This window comes from Urocitellus parryii, chromosome 3 (assembly GCF_045843805.1).
Source record: "Urocitellus parryii isolate mUroPar1 chromosome 3, mUroPar1.hap1, whole genome shotgun sequence".
NCBI classification, from domain to species: Eukaryota; Metazoa; Chordata; class Mammalia; order Rodentia; family Sciuridae; genus Urocitellus; species Urocitellus parryii.
In genome coordinates, this window is record NC_135533.1 from 114,760,965 (window position 1) to 114,777,564 (window position 16,600).

The 16,600-nt window shown below is 58.5% G+C and overlaps 1 protein-coding gene across 1 annotated transcript in view; it reads right to left on the reverse strand.

Annotated features, from left to right (window-relative positions):
- Positions 1-16,600, reverse strand: part of Myo18b (myosin XVIIIB) — a 216,663-nt gene that overhangs the window by 133,489 nt on the left and 66,574 nt on the right. Inside the window, 5 exon segments of the mRNA XM_077796031.1 lie at positions 4,867-4,976; positions 8,239-8,461; positions 9,107-9,290; positions 12,602-12,761; positions 15,844-15,988. Of these exon segments, the coding sequence (XP_077652157.1) occupies positions 4,867-4,976; positions 8,239-8,461; positions 9,107-9,290; positions 12,602-12,761; positions 15,844-15,988 (822 nt within the window).

Sequence of the window (16,600 nt, forward strand, 5' to 3'; positions counted from 1 at the left end):
GCTTGAATACTTGACACTCAGGAATTGGTAGGAAAATTAGCAGGATCGCATCCTGGAATTTTGCAGAGCTTTCTCTCTGCTGTTCAGGAGGTACGCACTCACCAGGTACATGGGCTGACATCTTATATCTGGCTGTATATTCCAGGCACACAGTGAGAGACGCCAGGAAATGTGGCCCAGACCCTGCCTCCCAATCCACCTCCCAACCCAGCCTCCTGACACGGCCTCCCAAACCGGCCTCCTCTGTGAGCTCGGGATTTGGTGGATCCAAGTCCACAGAATGGGCTGCTCCATTCATTGCCTGCCTCCATGAAATCCATGCCACAGCCCAATGGTGGCCTTCCATTGAGCACCTACTATGTGCTGGCCACTTTGCTGTGGCAATTCCATTGGCCTATGTTCAGGCATAATAAATACCAAGTGTCAATGGCATGCATTCATGGAAAGAGATACGGAAAAAGACACAATTTGAACCCAAGTGCGTCTCACCTAAACCATATTGTAACTAATGAACCTCCCACACATGGCAGAATCATTCCCTAAGGGTGGGGAATATTTCATATGTTTGGACTATAAATAGAAGAAGCAGAAGACACACACACACACAGTTAGTTCCCATTGACTAGAAACATCTAAAATCTTTAGCACTGAAGACTCAAACCAGAGGGCACCGCAAGCAGAGGCTGCCCAATGACCCCTCCCAAGTCTGTGCAGGCGCCGATTCGCCATTCAGCACCTGAGGGCGGACAGCTCCCTCCCCAGCCTGGGACTCCTGGAGGACTCTGCCTGGCACAGGGGCTCTTGAGATGAACTCAGAGGACACTGGGAGCAGCCACCAGGGTTTGAGAAAGGGAATGTGGGCGCCTTTGAGAGGATGAATTGAAAGTCCTCACCTATATTTCTCAGATCGAGTGCCCAGAGAGAGAGAATTTGTTGGCTAAAAATCAATCAACGCTACAGATACCCTGCAGGGAAAGGGAGCCCCAGGGTTTGCTTCAATCAATCAGAGATTTCAATTCCTGCTTTGGCAGCAGAGAGGGAAGAGACAGAATCTGGGGCGTGGCCCAGGGGAGCTGAAAGAGGTCCTTAACTGGCACGTGTGAGACGGCACCATGGGAGTGGGGGTCAGTGTTGGTGAAGGTCCAAGCTGGACCACCTGGGAGGGAGGAGTGGGAGCCAGGGGGAGAGGAGAGGGAGGGTCTGGGTGTCTAGAAGAGTGTTCCTAGGTGTCTAGAAGAGTCAAGGGTTGAGTCAAGGGTGCCAGGCAGGGTGGCGCTCGCCTGTCATCCCAGCAGCTCAAGAAGCTGAGGCAGGAGGATCGTGAGTTCAAAGCCAGCCTCAGCAAAAGTGAGATGCTAAGCAACTCGGTGAGACCCTGTCTCTAAATAAAATACAAAATAGGGCTGGGGACGGGGCTCAGTGGTCGAGGTCCTGAGTTTAATCCCCAGTACTGACCCCCCCCAAAAAAAAGAGCCAATGGTGTCCTGAACAGCTAGAGGTCAGCATGCAGACCCTGCTTCCTGGAGAGGACCATGGGATGGGCAGAGTGGACTTCACTTCCATTGCAAGCCCAAGTAGTAAGGATAACGGCTTCAGCGAGCTGTCAATCAAAGCTCACACTCTTCCAGGGAGAAGGATCTGCTACCAATGGCCTCCTTGGCCCCTCCCTGGGCACCTGGCAACCTTCATGCCCCAGCTGCACTAACCATCCATACCCTCCACGACTCTGTCTTTGCACTTGTGACACCTGAGCTGGGAACGTCCCCAAGTCTTTCTCTGACTCCATTCCTCCGAATCACCCCACAAGGCTCAATGGAAGCATCAGCTGTTCTGAGGCACCGTCCCCAGGACTCCGTTCATCTCCATTGGAAGCGTCAAAAGCTTCAGTGGATCGCTGGGCTGTCCCAAGCCCGCCCTCCGTATGGAAAGAGCTTCTCCTCAGGGCTGTGTTCAGATCACCCCTGGATCTCTAGCACAGGGCTGGGCGAAAAGCAGGAACTTGGTTAAAGTTGGATGAAATCAACAGTAACTACTTTACATCAGTGTTGACGGTCAGCCCGTGCCATCCATAACTGTGTCCAAACCTCTGCCTCCCTCAAAGGGCAGGACATGTTGCTTGGCATCTTTTATCACTAGGGAAATGTGTATCAAAACCAGAATGAGATGCTGCCTCGTGCCTATTAGGATGACTAATATGAAAAATGAAAAAAAGAAGGGGGAGAGAGGCAGAGGCAAAGATGAAGAGAAAATGGGATCCTTGTGTGGTATCGGTGGGAATGCAAAATGGTACAGCCACTGTGGGAAACTAGAATTTCCTCGAACACTTAAAAATAGAATTAGCATCTGATGCAGGAAATCCTGCTTCTGGGGACATACCTGAAAAAACTGCAAGTAGGATCTAAAAGAGGTCTTGGTCACATCCAAGTTCACAGCCTCATTATTCACAACCGCTAACCCAAGGAAACGACCAGTGTGGCTATTGACAGACAAATGGGCTGTTAAACGAGGTGTACACACATGGTGAGATATTATTCAGCCCTAAAAAAGGAAGGAAGACCTGATCCATCCTTCAGGGATGAGCCTTGAGGACATTAAACTAAGTAAAATAAAGCAGTCACAAAGGGTCCATATTGTACGATTCCACGAGGTACCTGGAGTAGTCCATCCACAGAGATGGAAAGTAAGATGGCAGGCAGCAGGGGCTGGGAGAGGAAGGAGTGGAAAGTGCCACAGGTTCAGGGCTTCAGTCACAGGATGAAGTTGTTCTGGAGATGGACGGTGGTGACGGTCACCCACCAGTAGGAACCCTCACAACTCCACCACTCTGCATTCTGGTCAGTTTGCGCTGTGTGGTTGTGACCACAGTGGTAATCAATAGCTGGTCCCTGGTGAAGGACTCTGGGAGCCGACGTTCACATCCCAGCTCACTTACCACCCTGCTGGCTGCCCCAGCCTCAGCTGTCTCTGCTGTGACATGGGACCATTCCCTGAGTGGAGAGGTTCACTCTTCCAAGGACTGGCTCGGGTGGGGGACTGTGCCCTTTCGCACCGTGTGACACTTGGCGATGAAGCTTGGTGAGGGCTTGGTGGCCCCCACCCTGGCCCTGAAAGAGGCTGTGGTGTTGATGGCAGTGATTTATGCTGATCCCTTCCTACGGCCAGGCCCTGTGTCGAGCTCATCACCTCTACTACAGCCTGCTAGGTAGGCGTCATTGTCATTGTCATTCCTGCGTGACACTTGGCGATGGAGCGTGTGCATTGGGGGTAAGAGGCTCGGGCCACTCCTCGGGAACACAGAATCCCCAGTGGGCACCCACACAACAAAACCCTCTGGGAAACGGTGGTGACATGAGAAGATGCCACGTGCCAGGCCCAGGGGGACGTCCCCCTTGTCCACCCTGACAGGAAGCTCCTCTGCTGCCGCCCCGTGCCTACCGCCAGCCTTGACCTCTTCTTGTGGCCAGACGTGTCCACCCGAGGTCAGCTGCTCTGCACCGGGGGCTGCTGGTTTGCCCACCGACCGAGCTCGTTTGGGCACAAGGGACGGTGGGTCACGTCACCCGACAAATGAGTGCTTATCCCCCTTTTCATAAGTTGATGGCGTCTCCTTTTTTGCTACCAAAATTCTCTGCTGCAGAAATGAAATCTGGGAGCAAATATATATATATAAAGCGAACCCCCCCACCCCCGCCATGCTCATCCCGCCTGGAACTTTCCACTCTCCGAGGACTCTGGTGACTACGGAGGTGGCTCCGGCTTGGCTGTGACTGGAACCTGCCGAGTCGTCTAGAATAGAAACGCTCCCATATGCTGCACCACGGCCCACGGACACTCCCCGCGCCCGCCCCTGCCCCGTTTTCCACGGCCCCGAGACCAGGACCTTTCACTGGCCCCTTTCGGGACCCTCTGCCTGGTGACAAAGTTTTGAGGGGCAGGCCCAAGGACAAAGAGCCCCGAGAGATCACTGATAGTGGGTGGCTGGTGGCACTAAGCCAACTGGCATTTCCTGGCTTCCAAAATGAGAGGGGACAGTCCTGCCCCCAAAGGCTGCGTCTGCTGAGGCCTCTCCCAGTGAGCGGGACCCTGAACCACACCCCAGCCCCCAGCAGAGGGCGCCGTCCTGCCTGCTGGAGGCCACCTGTCCCCACTGCAGACGCGAGCAGCAGTGGCCCTGGGGCCCTCTGGCCTTACAGCTCCTGTTCGAGGATGGCCGGGCTACCTCAGACCCACGTGGGCACACTCGCGGGGAGGTGACAGTTCCACTTGGCTTTGAATGGAGTGTGTGGCTTGGTGGCCCTCACCCTGGCCCTGGGAGAAGCTGTTGGTGTTGATGGCAGTGATTTATGCTGACCCCTTACTACAGGCCAGGCCCTGGGTGGAGCTCGTCACCTCTACTACAGCCTGCCAGGCAGGCGTCATTGTCATTGCCATTCCTGCGTGACAGACGAGGAAGCGGGGGCAGGAAGATGGACCCTGGAGGTGGACTGCAGGGAGATGGTGCAAAGCACTTCCTGAGCCTTCTGGACCTGGAAGCCTCTTTCTGTGGGCCATCTGGGGGTGCAGGGTGGGAGTGCCCCTTAGAAATGACGGCTTGTCATGGCACCGGGACCCATTCAGCTGGACAGCCTGACACGCCAGTCCTCCCGCACTTCCTAACGCAAGGTCTCAGGAGGGACGTCCTAGGGTGGGGACAGGCTCCAGTGACACTGTTGGGACAGGAGTTTGAGCCAAACCCCAGGCCACCCACCGCACGGCCCCCGAGGCCACTCCCGGTTCCCACCTGCTCCAGGTGCGCCCAGGGCAGTCCTGGGGAACGGGGGCGCCTCCCACCCCAGCCAAGGCCCCCGGGCCCCCAGCTGGACCCACCTTCCGCTCGTCCATTCCCTCCGAGGCCGACGGGAGCTTCTTCAGCAGCGCAGGGTCCAGCGCCTGGAACCGCCGGCAGAACTGAGCAAGCCCCATGTGGTCGGCGTAGCCTGGGGCAGAGGGGGACACGGGCAGGACAGGTCACAGAACACCAATGACAAGGCCCAGCACCCTGGGCCCAGCCCGGCTGCTCCGTCCTGTGGGGACTCACAGGCGGGGACCTCGGCAGCTCGTTTCAAGGACTTTTCCAGAACACAAACCCCTATTAAATCCTGAACTCTGGGCCTCTTGGAGGGTCCCCATCCTTGTCAGCACCAGGCCAAAGGGCAGGGGGCTCCTGTGGGGAGGGGCCCTGTGCCTGGTTTTCCCCAACCCCGTGGACCACAGAGAGTTCTTGGACCCCTCCTTTTTTCCCACTCCAGGGACTATGCAGGGGACACGGCACCGAGCAGCAGCCAGCGGCTCTTGAAGTCTGTCACACAGGCTGGATACCGGGGAGGGACCGGGAGAGAACATGGCCTAGAGTCAGGCTGCGGAGGAGCCGCGGGCTTCCCAGGGCTGCAGTGGACGCAGGTTCCCCGCAGCAGGAAGTGGCACCAACACCCAGCGTGGGCAGAGTGGCCAAGCCCCACGCTCACTGCCACCGCCGCCTTGCCTGAGGGCTGCCTCCTGTGTCACTGACACTTAGATCTCTATCCTTTCCCCCATTGGATCAGTGGGGAGACGAGGCCCAGAGAAAGTCACCCAGATCCTCAAAACAGTAACCTGGGCGTGACAGCAATTCAGGGAGAGGACCCAGGGACAAGCAGGGCAGGGCCTCGCATCTGAGGTCTCCAGGGTTACACTTTCCTCCCTGAGTACCAGGGACACTACGGAGCCTCGGGTGCTTCAGAAAGATCCGGAAAGCGTTTGCATTGGAGAGGTCTGGGGAGGTCCACTCCACGTCTGAGGCTTCATGATAACACAAAGGCACAGGCCAGGAGGGACAGCACCCACGGCCAATCCAGGAGGCCTTCTGGGGGAGGAGGAGGGGCCTTGGGGGGCTTTGAAGGACACAGAAGACATGAAGAAGGAACTGGGGGTTATAGCCTGCATTCTTCTTTTTTTAAGTTTTCTTTCTTCTTCTGCTTCTCCCTTTTTTTTAACCACTGAACCACATCCCCAGCCCTTTTTATTTTTTATTTTGAGACAGAGCCTCGCAAAGTTGCTGAGGCTGGCCTCGAACTTGTGATCCTCCTGCCCCAGCCTCCCCAGCCGCTGGGATTACAGGTGTGCGCCACTGCACCCAGCTGCATTTCTCTTTTAGGTCAGACTTAGCTGGACTCCTGTCTCATGTCTGCCCTCATGAGCCTCAAGACTGGGAAAAAGGACGCCACCTCTGGGAGATGCCATTTCTGAACTTGATGCCTGAGAACAGCTTGACCCGGCTTCACGGTCACTGTGGGGACGGAGTGTGCTGGGTGCAGCTGGTGGCTGACATGTGTCACTGCTCCCCCATATCCGGCCCCTCTCAGTTTCCCCCCTCACCAGTCACCAGCTCTTGTGGTAAGTCTCTTGAGAGAGGAACGAGAAGTTTGTCGACAGATTTTGCCTGGGGTCACATGGCTGCCGAGAGGTGGCAGCAGAAGCGGCCCAGGCCAAGGCCACATGATGCTAGAGCCTGAGCTGGACTCACCAGGCTGGACCTTAGGGGATGTTTAATGAGCACTTACTACACAGTCACCCCTTGGTATCTGCAGTGAGATTGGTGCAGGGACCCTCCTTGGACACCAAACTCCATGCAGCTCGAGCCCTGATGTCAAATGCTGTCATATTTGTCCCTCCTCCCATCTATTTTAAATCATCTCTAGATGACATAATCCCCAACAAATGTCAATGCTGTCAAAATAACTGTTAGACTCTGTTGTTCAGGGGATAATGACAAGAAAAAAAAAAAAATCCGTACATGTTCAGTACAGGTGCAGTCTTTTCCCAGATACTTCCAACCTGAGGCTGTCAAATCCCTGGAGAGGGGAAACCCACAGACACAGAGGGCCAGGTACACTCCAGGCACCGTGCCCAGGCTCTGCGGGAACCAGTTCATCCAATGTGTGTAACAAGTCCCACGCACACAGGAAGTGCTCAGGAAGTAGCATGTATGTGCCTCGTCACATGTAGAGACAGCTGTGGCCACGTCACGCAGGCCCGGTGCACAGTTAGACGTAGCTAATGCACGCATCTCTGCAGCTATGCAGATGTCACTCGTGTGGGTTTGAAAGAGGTAAGGGAGGGAGGGAGGGAGGGAGGGGGAAGCAGACATTGTTAAGCCCTGGCATGAGCCACCTGCCCTTCACTTGGTTGGAAAGCTCACCCCGTCTGGGTTGGGCTGTGCTGATGGAGGGGACAGACCCATGGTGACAGCAGGAGCAAGGCCTAGGGAAGGGACACTGGCCCAGGCGCACACGCACAGAGTCTAATGGTCCTAGGACGACCCAGGGCACTCGCAGAGGCCGGTGCTTCCTGCCAGTCCTGGGCTGTGACCGTCTGGTTCTTGCCCTGTGACATCATCTGCCTCCCTCCGCCTCCAGCTACACTGTGGGAGGGAAAGTCAATGGCGCTTGGCGCGCTCAGGGGAGGGAGAGGCTCCTTGGCTTCCAGTTGCTCCCAGCTCCCCTGCCCAGGCTTCCCTGAAGGATGCGGGGGTGGGGATGTGCTGGCGGACTCCCAGCCGCTGTGGGTGACCACATTGCGGGTCAACAAACGGGGCCCGCCTGAGACCCCTGCCAGCCCCAGGAACCCCCCTCTGCAGTGGAAATGGCCACACCCAGCCCATGTCCACCTGTCTTGGGGAAGGGGGGGGGGAACCCACCTGGAGGCTGGGGACTGAGTGGCCCAGGAGAAGAGGACAGTTAGAGACCAAGCTCAGCTCACAGGATCAGCCAGGGTGGAACCACGGGGCGTGCTTGCTAAATGGCCAACTGAGGACTCGGTCCCTTTGACTGAACCCCTGCCTCGCCCGGGACCCCCATCCTCTCCCCAGCAGGACCAGGGAAAGCCGACTGCCAGCCTCCTCCCGCGGCCCGTCCACTGTGAACCCCACTCCTGAAGCACCGCTCTTTCTCCCCCACCTCGAACGTGCTCATTCTCTCCCTGATGCTCCCTGTCCCCGCCTCCAGGACTCTGAGCCGCTCTGGATGTTGGAGACCCCATCAGGAGGCCCCTGGTCTCCCGGGGAGAACACCCAGCTCTCTCCTGCAGGCACCCCTGGGTGACCATCCCAGATGTCCCCTGTGGTTGTGCGGATCTCTCCCACCATACACCTACTCAGCCTGGAAGGGCACTCGCTGTCCCCGACAGGGGAGCCACAGGGACCAGGGAAGAGGCTCCGCTCACCTGTTCTGTGCAGACGCAGGGCCTCCAGGATGTGTGATCCCGCCAGCTGCACCCTGAGTGCCGGGATGTCCAGGGACAGGGGCTGGTCTGCCGCGGGTTGGTCCCCACCGGGCTGCGGTGGTGTGGGAGAGCCCTGCCCGCCCCTGCTCTCCATTGTCGGGGTCGGCGTCAGGCAGTGGATGAAGTGCAGCCGGGACCGCTTCACCAGGTTGACCAGAGCGTCCTAGGACAAGCCCACAGGAGGGGTCAGGGACGCCTGGTCTCGGGGGAGGTGGACAGCAGGTCCCGACATGTCCCCAGCCTACAGTCAGCAGCCTGGGCATCTTTGGGGGCCCTGGGTCCTATACCACCATCCCAACTGGTACTTAGGAGACATAAGAGGACTTCGTAGCAGCCACCATTGAGATCCGTGGGGGAAACGGAGGCAGAGAGGGCCAGCGAGTGGCCCCAGGGATCACAGCAGCAGAAGAGCTGGACTGGCTCAGCCACGCTGCTGCCCAGTCAAATCTTCTGGTGGGTTAATAGGTTGACACGGTGGCCCAGGTAAATGTGGTCACCCAGAGCTGGCGTCCCCACAGCCTCCTGGCAGGAAGGGCAGGTGGAGCTGGCTTGATGGGTCACCTCCCGGGGGGGAATTCGAGGATCCGGACATTCTCCCAGGCCTCCCTCTGTGCCAAGCCGCGAGGCCGTGATCTGGCCCCTCCCAGGTGAGTGGCCTCGGCCAGGTCTCCTTGTGGTAGAGCCTCCCTTTCCTCCCTGCAGGGCACAGGTGCTGCTGCCCCCAGGCTTGGTGGGGAGGTGGGGGATGCTGTCAGCAGATGCCACCTCCCACAGAAGGTGGGGACCCGGGTCCCTGGAGGCCACTCACCATCTGCAGCTTGACGTGGGAGCACGGGGCTCTCCTCCGCACGGCGCCCAGGCTGCTGGCGAAGGTCCTCCTCACCACGCGGCTCCGCAGCGACGCCTGCTCCGAGGTGCCCTCCAGGCCCGCCACTGCCCGGCACACGGGGGGCAGCTTGGCCCGCGCCTGGAACAGGCTCTGCAGCTCCTCCCTGGTGGGCAGAAGGATGACACAGGGGGCTTCAGGGGGCTCTCGGGGAAGCCTGTCCCAGGTGGGGACAAAAGGAAGGGCTCACCTTGCACCTGCACGGTCCCTTCGCCACCGAGCCTTTGCCTCCCTGCCACCAGCAAACGCGCCCTCCTCCCTCCCTGTGAGCAGTCCTCCTGCAGGTCCTCTGCCACCTGTACACCTCAGCAAGCCACCAAGCCACCTCTGTCCTAGAGGGCATGCCATCTCCGTCCTCCCCAGAACAGGTCTAGTACACAGCAGGTGCTTACTCTATGCTTCCTGCATGAATGAGGGTACACTGCTGAGCGGGCAGTTTCTGGAGCTGCTAGAGGAGGTGAGTGGCGTGCCCGGCCTCGCGCCTGAGAGGCAGCTGACCCTTCCTCTGCAACCCTGCCACGACGCCTCCCCAGAGCCATGGCCGTGATGCTGCCTCTAAGTGTCGCTCGGGTCATCCTGAACTGACCTGCCCTCCGGTGTGGGCATTAAAGGACAAACAGAGCTAGACAGATCCTGCTGTCCCTTAGGAGGGGACTGGCAGCCAGAGGAGGGCTGGTGCCCCACCCTCCTCCGATGGAAGCATTCAGCACCCCCCCAGTGCTCCCCAAAAGTCCGGCTCCCACTCTCAGCCCTGAAGACCCGCGTCCACTCAGATGGTGCTAACCGTTTAGGGCCTGAGTGTGGCCCAGGACACCAAAGGTGACAGGCGCAGGGGAAATGCTGGCAGATGCACAAAGATGCCCACGCTCGGAGGAAAGTCTGACCAGGACGTGGAGGGGGGCCCCAGGGCCAGCAGCCTGCCGGGGAGAGGTGGGCTCAGGCGCGAGGGCCACCGCTGGCTGAGGGACAGGAGCCCGGACCTCGGCGCGTGGATTCCTCTGTCTACAGGACTGAAATGAACCTCTGGGTTTTGTCACGTGGCCTTGGCCACATCACCTGTTTCCAGGGGACCTCAACCCCCCAGCTATCGAAGACTTTTATCAAACCAATGGTCTTGAAACTTGAGCATGTGTAAGGGCCTTCTAGAAAGCTCTCCAGCCACACAGCAGCTGGGGACCTCCCCTAGAGACTGCAGGGGGCTGGAATCTGAATGTGGAACAGTGGTCCCGGGGGTCCAGGGCACGTGGCCGCAGTCACACTCTGAAACACAAAGCCCCTCTGCCCTCTGTTGTGGGCCAGGCTACTGGGCAGTGACAGAGCCATTTTACCCCGAGGCTCCACACCACGGAAGAAACACTTCTCCAGGGAAAGCCGCCTCCGGACCCATCAACAGGGACCTGGCAGAGCAGACTTGGCAGCTCACAGTGGCAATCCTGATGCAATGGAAAAGTGTTCTCTTTGGTTTCCATTTTTCTTGGGCGATGTACCTTGTCAGAGACCGACTGCCTAGATGTTAGTAACCATGTTTAGCGTGTACTCAACTAGGGTCATTTTGACCCCCTTCCCTTCTGCTTGGTTGTTGCTATGCCAACCTGGAAAGTCCCTGGGACATACCAACGTCCCCATTGCACTGTCTCGCTGACTGCCCCGTCCAGCTTCTGCTCCTGCCTGCTTGCGGCTTCATCAACCCAGATGTGGTTTTTGCCTTTAAATATCCTAAAATGCGGACTGGGGCTGTGGTCGAGTGCTTGCCTCGCATGCATGAGGCACTGGGTTCGCTCCTTGGCACCATATAAAAAATAAACAAAGAAAATAAAGGCATTGTGTCCATCTACAATGAAAAAATTTTTTAAAATTTTTTAAAAAGTTCTAAAATGCTCAGGCTCAGGGCTGTTCCTTGCAGAGACAGTCATGGGGCCCGTGGGGACAGTGGCCGGCCAGCTAAATAAAGACTCTTCACTCTGGACAGAACTGGGACGTGGTGTGTCTTGTGAGCGGCCTGCCCCACAACCCCCCCCATCACCAGTGCACAGAAGGGTCACCAGGACGTGTTCAAGGCCCTCTAAGAGGGTCCCTCTCCATGTGCGCGTTCTGTCACCCTCATGCAAGGGCCGAGACATCCACGTGCCCTTCCTCCTTCCCATGCCCCCGGCGCCACGGGGAAGGTCATCTGTCCATCAGGTCTGCCCTCCCCCGCTCAGTGCTCACTGCGATGGAGCAGCGGGATTTTAGCGCAGGAAGGAGAGGCAGAGCCCACCGAGGCGGGCGGAAGCGCCACCTCTCCCCAAGCCATCCGCTCAGCCACGGCCTGACCTCGCCATCAGGATGGCTACCCTCGGTCCCATCTCCCAGCTGACCAAGCCACCCCGTCACGCAGCTCCAAAGACAGAAGCAGAACATCCACCTGCCTCTGAAGCTCTGCCTCAGCTGCCAAGTCTCCTCAGCGGGTGAGCCCAGCGCTATTTTATGGCAGAGGAAACCAAACCAGCCCAGAGAAGAGAAAGGAGGGGTGACCAGGGGCAGGAAGGGACTTGACCAGGTCCCCTGGCTCTCTGTCCAGGCCTCAGTGGACCTGCTGACCTTACTGTTGCCCCATCCCCTGCCTTGGTCTGTCTTCAGGATCTGGAGGCCTGTGAGCCCTGCTGGACCTGGGGTTTCCGATTCCCTCTGACCATGACATCCCCAGGCGTCCTCTAAGGACCGCTGAGACCTCGTTTGGCCATTTATACTAGCCATGGGATCAAGTGCAGTTCATCTCACCACTTGGGGCTCAGTGAGCTCATCTGTAAAATGGGCTAAGGATACGGTGCATTCGATAAGGATTAACGAGGGGTTTACTACGTACAGGTGCCGATGCCAGGTGCCCAGGGGGCAGTCGGGGCAGGTTCCCTCCTCTCCGCTACGTCCACCCGAGGCCCCAGCCCTTCCTTCCTTCCTGCAGGACTGCGACACGGAACTTGGGAGGTGTTCAGGGCACACACACAGAACAAGCACTTTCCATTAACTCCAAAATGACAGCGGGATCACCCGGGCGCTGTGCCAGCCCGTCTGGGACGAGCAGCCAGGGGACAAGAGAGCTCTTCTTTATTTTAATGCTACAAAACGTGTCATTTTGGTTTTATGACCCCCGAGTTCTAGGATGTCCATAAAAGCTGTTCCAGTCACATCATCGCCCAGACACTTAACCAAAGGCAAAGAGCCAAACTAAGAAGTCACCGCCTGTTAGCTTCTGCTCCACGTCCCAGGAGGCCTCTGCTCTCCTCTGCTGGAGTCGCTCTGGCCCTGGGGACACAGCCCACCGCTCCACTCTGGGAGACTGGCCCTCGCTCGCGGGGCTGGCGTGGCTCTGCTGTCCCACTGGGGAAGGATTCCCAGCACCCCCAATGCCCCCGCCCGTCCCCAGCCCGGGTGGCTCACCTCTTTGAGTGCTGAAGGACCTGGGGGGCGTCCAGGGCCGAGAGGTTGGGCTTGGCCTTGTGGAGCCAGCCCGTGAGGTCGTAGCGCACGGGGTCCTGCCCCAGCTGGTGGGCGATCTCGCACTGAAGGGGCTGCTCACAGGTCCTCAGGGCGGAGGCCCCTGCAGACAGACATGGCGGCCTGAATGTTGGGGTCCCGTGGGGACACTTTGCAATCAGCTGGCGTCCCCAAGCACACCCTTTTTCCCTGTTGGCAGGCTTCCAGAGAGCTGAGGCTGAGGGTTCAGGGCACCTCGCTTCCTCTGCATGGGGGAACTGATGCACCTTATTTGCGATGGGTATTTTTCTCCTCTGCTTTTTTAGTTATTTTCTTTTAATTTAATTTTATTTTTTGGTACTGAGGATTGAACTCAGGTGCACCTGACCACCGAGCCCCATCCCCAGCTGTATTCTGTATTTTATTTAGAGACAGGGTCTCACTGAGCTGCTTAGCACGTCCCTTTTGCTGAGGCTGGCTTTGAACTCGCTATCCTCCTGCCTCAGCCTCCCAAGCCGCTGGGATGACAGGCGGGGGCCACCATGCCCAGCTCTCTCTGCCTTCTTCAACCCGGGATCCTATGTCCACTCAAACATCATGACACACACCATCTTCAAACGTTCTGCCACGTGTACCCCCTGTCACCTAGGCTGTGAGTGACTGAATGCTTTCTCTAAATCAACTCCCATCTTTATAAGTCTCTACATTCTATAAAGACACGTTCTGTGGCAGGTTTGATGTGCAATTGATTTTCTAATATCCAGGGAAATAAAGAGTCATGGTGTATTTTTAAAATATCTATCTGAGTGTCACCTAAGATGGTGTTGAATGTCATCGACTGAATAAACGAGCCTCGGCCTCGACACAGGCACACAGTGGGTGGCCAGAGACAGGGTCAGAGGCACCGATGGGCCTGGCCTTGGAGAAAAACTGAGGCCCTAGCGATCATTACTGCATGAGAGGGGCCAAGCCACAGGTGATTCTGAACCTGTCTCCCTGGGCACATCCAACGTGGAGACGGGACAACTCCACACTGCGGGGGGCGGGGCGGTCTACCTGGCCCTGGGGGAGGCACCTATGGGTGCAGGGAACCACCCGCCTCTGGCTAGGCCTGGGACCCAGGTGAGGCGCAGCGAGGCCCGTGACCTGGGGCCCACACTAGGGCTCTACAGAGAGACGCTGCTCCCACCCCTTCGCCCTCCTGCCCCGGCTGGCAGGGGACAGACGCTCCGCAGAGCCCAGACCCTGCCGACAGGGGAGTCGGTCCCTGTCACAGCCACAGCCAGTGGCAGGACCGCTGCAGGAACAGTTCAAAACCACGGTGTGACCTTCCTGGGCCCCAGGCACTGTGCCCCCGACGTGGCAGAGCCGGGCTCTCTGGGAGCAGTCTGGGTCTGGGCCCCCGAGCGACCTTGAGGTTGGAACTGTCAGCTGCGGCGGCGGCGGCGGCGGCGGCTACCTAGAAAACATCCTCCTTGGACAGGCACAGGACTCTGCCATGAATGTCCCACACAGGGGCCTCCACCAGTCACCACAGGCTGGTCACCTCAGCTGGTCACCACAGGCTGGTCATCTTAAGCCGGTCACCAGGGGACAGTCACTGCAGGCTGGTCATTATAAGATGGTCACATGGGACGGGGACTTCTCCTGGCACCAGGTCAGGGGCTCGCAGGGCTCTTCCCAGCGGATGGACATTCGCTCAGCCTGCGCCTCACGTGACCTGACACCTGCATTCACCACAGCAAGTCCCTCCCTCCTGTGACATCCAGTGTGTCACACTCCCCCGGCTCCTCTCCTCCTCCCTGCCTCGCTCCCTCGGAGCCGCTGCCCCTGGGCGGGTGCTGGCCTGGACCTCTTGACGCTGGGATGTCCCGAGGCTCGTCCTCGGGCACCTTCTCTGCTGACCCTGGTCCTCCAGCCCCTCCCAGCAGAGTTCGGGGGTCACACCCCGCCTGCCACAGGACCAGCCCCGGGGAGGAGGGGCTCTCCCAGCAAGGAACGCGCCTTCCACGTTAGCAGGTGCCGCGAGCGGAGGAGCCCACGTCCCAGTGGCCACCGCCGGCTGGGACCAGGAAGGCCTCCGAATGTGTCTGCCCTGGTGCCTCCGGGTCCCAAGAGCTTCCACCAGACACGCCTGGCTTCCAATGGGCCTCCCGGCCTCCTCTTCTGGGTGACCGTGGGCCAGCCTCTCCTCTCCAGAGACCTGCTCCCTTGTCTTGGAGACAAGACTATCTGTCCCCAAAGGCAGGCGGATGACACCAGATGGCAAAACCGAGCCCTCAGTGCACCACCTCCAGGGAGGACCGCAGTACCCCTGGGACCCCTGCCTGTGCTGCCCCTGTGGTGTGGCTCCCTGGCACGTCACACACTCAGTCACGATGAGGAGATTCTGGGGAGCGAGGCGCTGGGAGCTCCCCCTGTTTTACCAGCATCTCCACTCACGCCGGGAGCTTTGCTCAGAATCACATGGAGGAAGCAGGAACAGCTGAACTTGAACTTGGGACTGACAGCTGTCCGGTCCCAGGGTCCCACCTGGTGCCTCCATCGCCCTCTCACTTCCCTCCAATCCAACCCACCACCAAACGCTGTGGGCTTTACCTGCCGATGCCCCCAGTTCCACCCACCCCCAGGTTGGCAGCCTTCCCCTGCAGCCTGCCTGGACCTGCGGACGTGACCCTCCACACCTCCCCCAGCCCAGAAACCCTGGGGCCTCTCATGGCTCTAGGTCAAAACCAAGGTCTGTGCAGGGTCCACAGGAGCCTCTGCAGCCCGAGCCCAGGTGACCCAGGTGACATCGCCATCCTTCCCTGCATTGTGTCCCAGGGGTTGAACCCAGGGTGCTTAACCCCTGAGCCACCTCCCTGGCTCTTTTTATATATTACTTAGAGACAGGGCCTCACTGAGTTGCTTAGGGCCTCGCTTTTGCTGAGGCTGGCTTTGAACTCACGATCCTCCTGCCTCAGCCTCTGAGCCCCTGGGATGACAGGCCACGTCAGACTGGTTCACTGCCGTGGGCAACAGTGCCCAGCCCAGGGCGGCTGCTGATGAGCTTGTCACATGCACCAGTGGATGAGCACCAGGGGCACAACAGCTCACCCTGGCACGTGTGTCTGCACTTCCGCACGGCAGTGCCCCACCCTGCCAGGGCTTCTCCTGACTGACGGATTCCAACGCCCGTGCTGCACCCTGCCCCGCCAGCTCCTTACCCTCACCTCCAGCTCCCTTCTCAAAGGCCACCCGCAGACGCTCGAGCACCACGCTGTCACTGGAGCCCTCGACCCGGACCTCCTCATCCAGGACCCAGAGAAGGCCCCTGGCATCCTCGGCACCTCCTCCAGCTGGTAAGTGGACCTGATGGGAGACCCAGGGGACACTGAGGGACAGCCTGTTTTGTTCTGTGCTCCCAAGGGTCCCCAAACGTTCAGTGTTGGAGCCACAAAACAGTAACACCTCTACACTGCAAGGAGGAATCTGCCTTTCCCTCCTGTGCACCCTTGGGCAACTTTCTGTACCTCTCTGGGCCTCATTTTCTCCTGTGAAAAATGGAGACCAGAAATATCCTCCTCAGAGAGCTGCAGTGAGGCACTACCAGGGTGAGTGTTCTGTAAACAGCGTCTTTCTAGACAGAGGAGGCAGCTAGACTATTTTACACAGCCAAGCAGGAAAGGATTGATCCCACCCACGCCACTTCCTCTTTGTGTTTTTCCAAACTAAAGTTTGGGGAATAAATTAAACACACACGCACACACACACGCACACACACGCACACACACGCACACACACGCCCTCAAAGAACATCTCCGAGGAGAAGGTGAACTTGATTCAAAAGCGCAGACACAGAACTTGGCCCCAGCTTCAGCCACAGGCCACTCTGCCATTTTGCTGAGGGGGAACAGAGGTCCGGGGGGTTTCATGGGCTTAGCCGAGGCCCACAGGAGAGGCCATGACCCAAAACGGTGTGGG